The 2,462-nt window shown below is 33.1% G+C and overlaps 1 protein-coding gene across 1 annotated transcript in view; it reads right to left on the reverse strand.

Moving 5' to 3' along the window:
• Positions 1 to 2,462, reverse strand: part of LOC107712955 (spectrin beta chain, non-erythrocytic 1-like) — a 98,283-nt gene that overhangs the window by 8,128 nt on the left and 87,693 nt on the right. The window contains exons 18-20 of the mRNA XM_016518355.1: positions 2,039 to 2,177; positions 1,861 to 1,945; positions 831 to 988 (exon numbers count right to left, since the gene is read on the reverse strand). Coding sequence (XP_016373841.1) covers positions 831 to 988; positions 1,861 to 1,945; positions 2,039 to 2,177 — 382 coding nt within the window. The remainder of the gene's footprint in view (positions 1 to 830; positions 989 to 1,860; positions 1,946 to 2,038; positions 2,178 to 2,462) is intronic.

The raw sequence follows: 2,462 nt of genomic DNA on the forward strand, positions 1-2,462 counted from the left end.
CACACACGCACGCACACACACACACACACACACACACACACACACACACACACACGCACACACAGACAAAACTTCACATCACCTGCATCAGTTTCAAATTCATTGACAGTGCTGCCTTTGAATAATGCATTATTTTATTATAATGATTATTTTTTATTTAATTTCCACTAGTTTGTGTAAATCTCACTTGCTTTCATTATATTGTATTATGCATCTATCTTTATTACATCAGCAACCCTGCTTTCTATATCTTTCACTTTCACATATATCAGCACTGAACTGTGCAAAAAACATCCTTGTTAACTGCTTACCTGTAAAATATCTGAGCAAAAATTCAGAAAAATTCATTTTTATTTGAAAAATATCTGCATATTGGATATCGGCAAAAATCTAATATTGTGAATGCCTATTTGTTACTATTATTTAGTATTAAATACATTTTATTTATATACAATATTAATTATTAAATATATTTAATATACTAATATAAGTATATATGTATTTATATTAGTTTTATACTAATCTAAATATATTAAACTTTGAATTAAATGTTTTTTTATTACAATAATCCAATTTATATATTAATATAAATATATTATTTATATTAGTAAATTATATTAATCTTAATACATTTCATAATTTCTTTGACTAAAATAACACATTTTATATATTAATATAATTTTATTATGTATTATTAAGTACTCTATTTATAAAAACACCTGTTTACACAAACCTAAACATCAGAAAATGTAACTGTACTGAGTATGTACTAAAACACATTACCTGATAGTGTAGAACAGCATCTGTGTGGCATGCAGGCGTGTTTTCTAAGTAGCGGCCGATTTCTCGAAGGCTTCGTGACGTTTGATCAGCTTCTCCACCTCGTCCACACTCTGTCCCATCTCTCTGCCAGACAGGTACGGCTCCTGTCCCAGCAGCCACGCCTCTGCCACGCCGGCGTCACGTGAAAACTGGTGCACTTCCAAAACTGCACAAACACAGGCAAGGTGAAAGGGGAAGTCAGTGTCAATGATTTAAAGCTCAAGCTGCCCACATCCTATTACACACTTCCCATTATAAGGTCAGAAATAAGTCTATCAGAGCTGCTAAGCATCATGGGAGGAGACCGGGCCGGTTCTAGACATTTGGAGGCCCCCCACCCCCAATACAAAGCACTTGAAACAAATTTGATTCCTAACCTTTTTATTTCAACAACATTTAATTTTAAATTTTGTATATTTTTACTTACACAGTTCTGATCAAAAGTTTGGAAACATTACTATTTTTTAATGTTTTTGAAAGAAGTCGCTTATGCTCATCAAATCTGCATTTATTTGATCAGAACTACAGAAAAAAACTGCAATATTGTGAAAAATTATTGCAATATAAAATAATGGTTTTCTATTTTAATATACTTTAAAATGTAATTTATTTCTGTGATCAAAGCTGTATTTTCAGCATCATTACTCCAGTCTTCAGTCACATGATCTTCAGAAATCATTCTAATGTTGATTTATTATCAATGTTAGAAACAGTTGTGCTGCTTCATATTAATTTTATAACCTGTGATACTTTTTTCAGGATTTTTTGATGATTAAAAAGTTGTTTAAAAATTAAAAAATAGAAATCTTTTATAACAATATAAGTCTTTACTATCACTTTTTATCAATTTAACATCCTTGCTGAATATTACTGTTTTTCTGTATTTATGCGTGCATTTTTAAATGTATTTTTTTACTAACATAATACATTTAATATATATACAAATATTATTTATATAAAAAATGCATATTATTTTTATCCTAATCTTTAAAAAGCTGAGAAAACAAGAGTTTTTGAGATATTTCCTATCATACTCACTCAGTCTAAGCCACTCCCATCTGTCCTCCCACTTGTCAATCATATCTTTCCTCTTGTCCGTCAACTGCAACAACTTCTCTTTGATCTGTGGGAGAGGTAAACGGACATGAAGGACTGGATCGGTGTAAAGACGGTTCTTTTCTTGAACCTCTTCGTCTGTCCTGCGGATGGTACCCACCTCCTCTGATGCATAGTGTTTCCGTGCCAGGAGAGACTTGCCCAGCTCGATGCAGGTCGTGAAACTGTCGTTACGGGCATCGATTTCAGCCTTGATACCCTGGTGGTTGTTCATGAGAAGCTCGACAGACGACACGTCCCTGAAGAACAGCAGCAAGAAAAGAGATTAATAGCTTCAGACTGATCTGGATCATCTACACACACAACAAACCTCATTCTGTTCAACACATACTAACAGCACATAGCAAATATATGAAGTATACATACACACAAACGTACAGACGACACCTGAAGAACAGCAGCAAGAAAAGAGATTAATAGCTTCAGACTGATCTGGATCATCTACACACACAACAAACCTCATTCTGTTCAACACATACTAACAGCACATAGCAAATATATGAAGTATACATACACACACACAA

Source organism: Sinocyclocheilus rhinocerous, unplaced genomic scaffold (assembly GCF_001515625.1).
Source record: "Sinocyclocheilus rhinocerous isolate Xijiao unplaced genomic scaffold, SAMN03320098_v1.1 scaffold147, whole genome shotgun sequence".
NCBI classification, from domain to species: Eukaryota; Metazoa; Chordata; class Actinopteri; order Cypriniformes; family Cyprinidae; genus Sinocyclocheilus; species Sinocyclocheilus rhinocerous.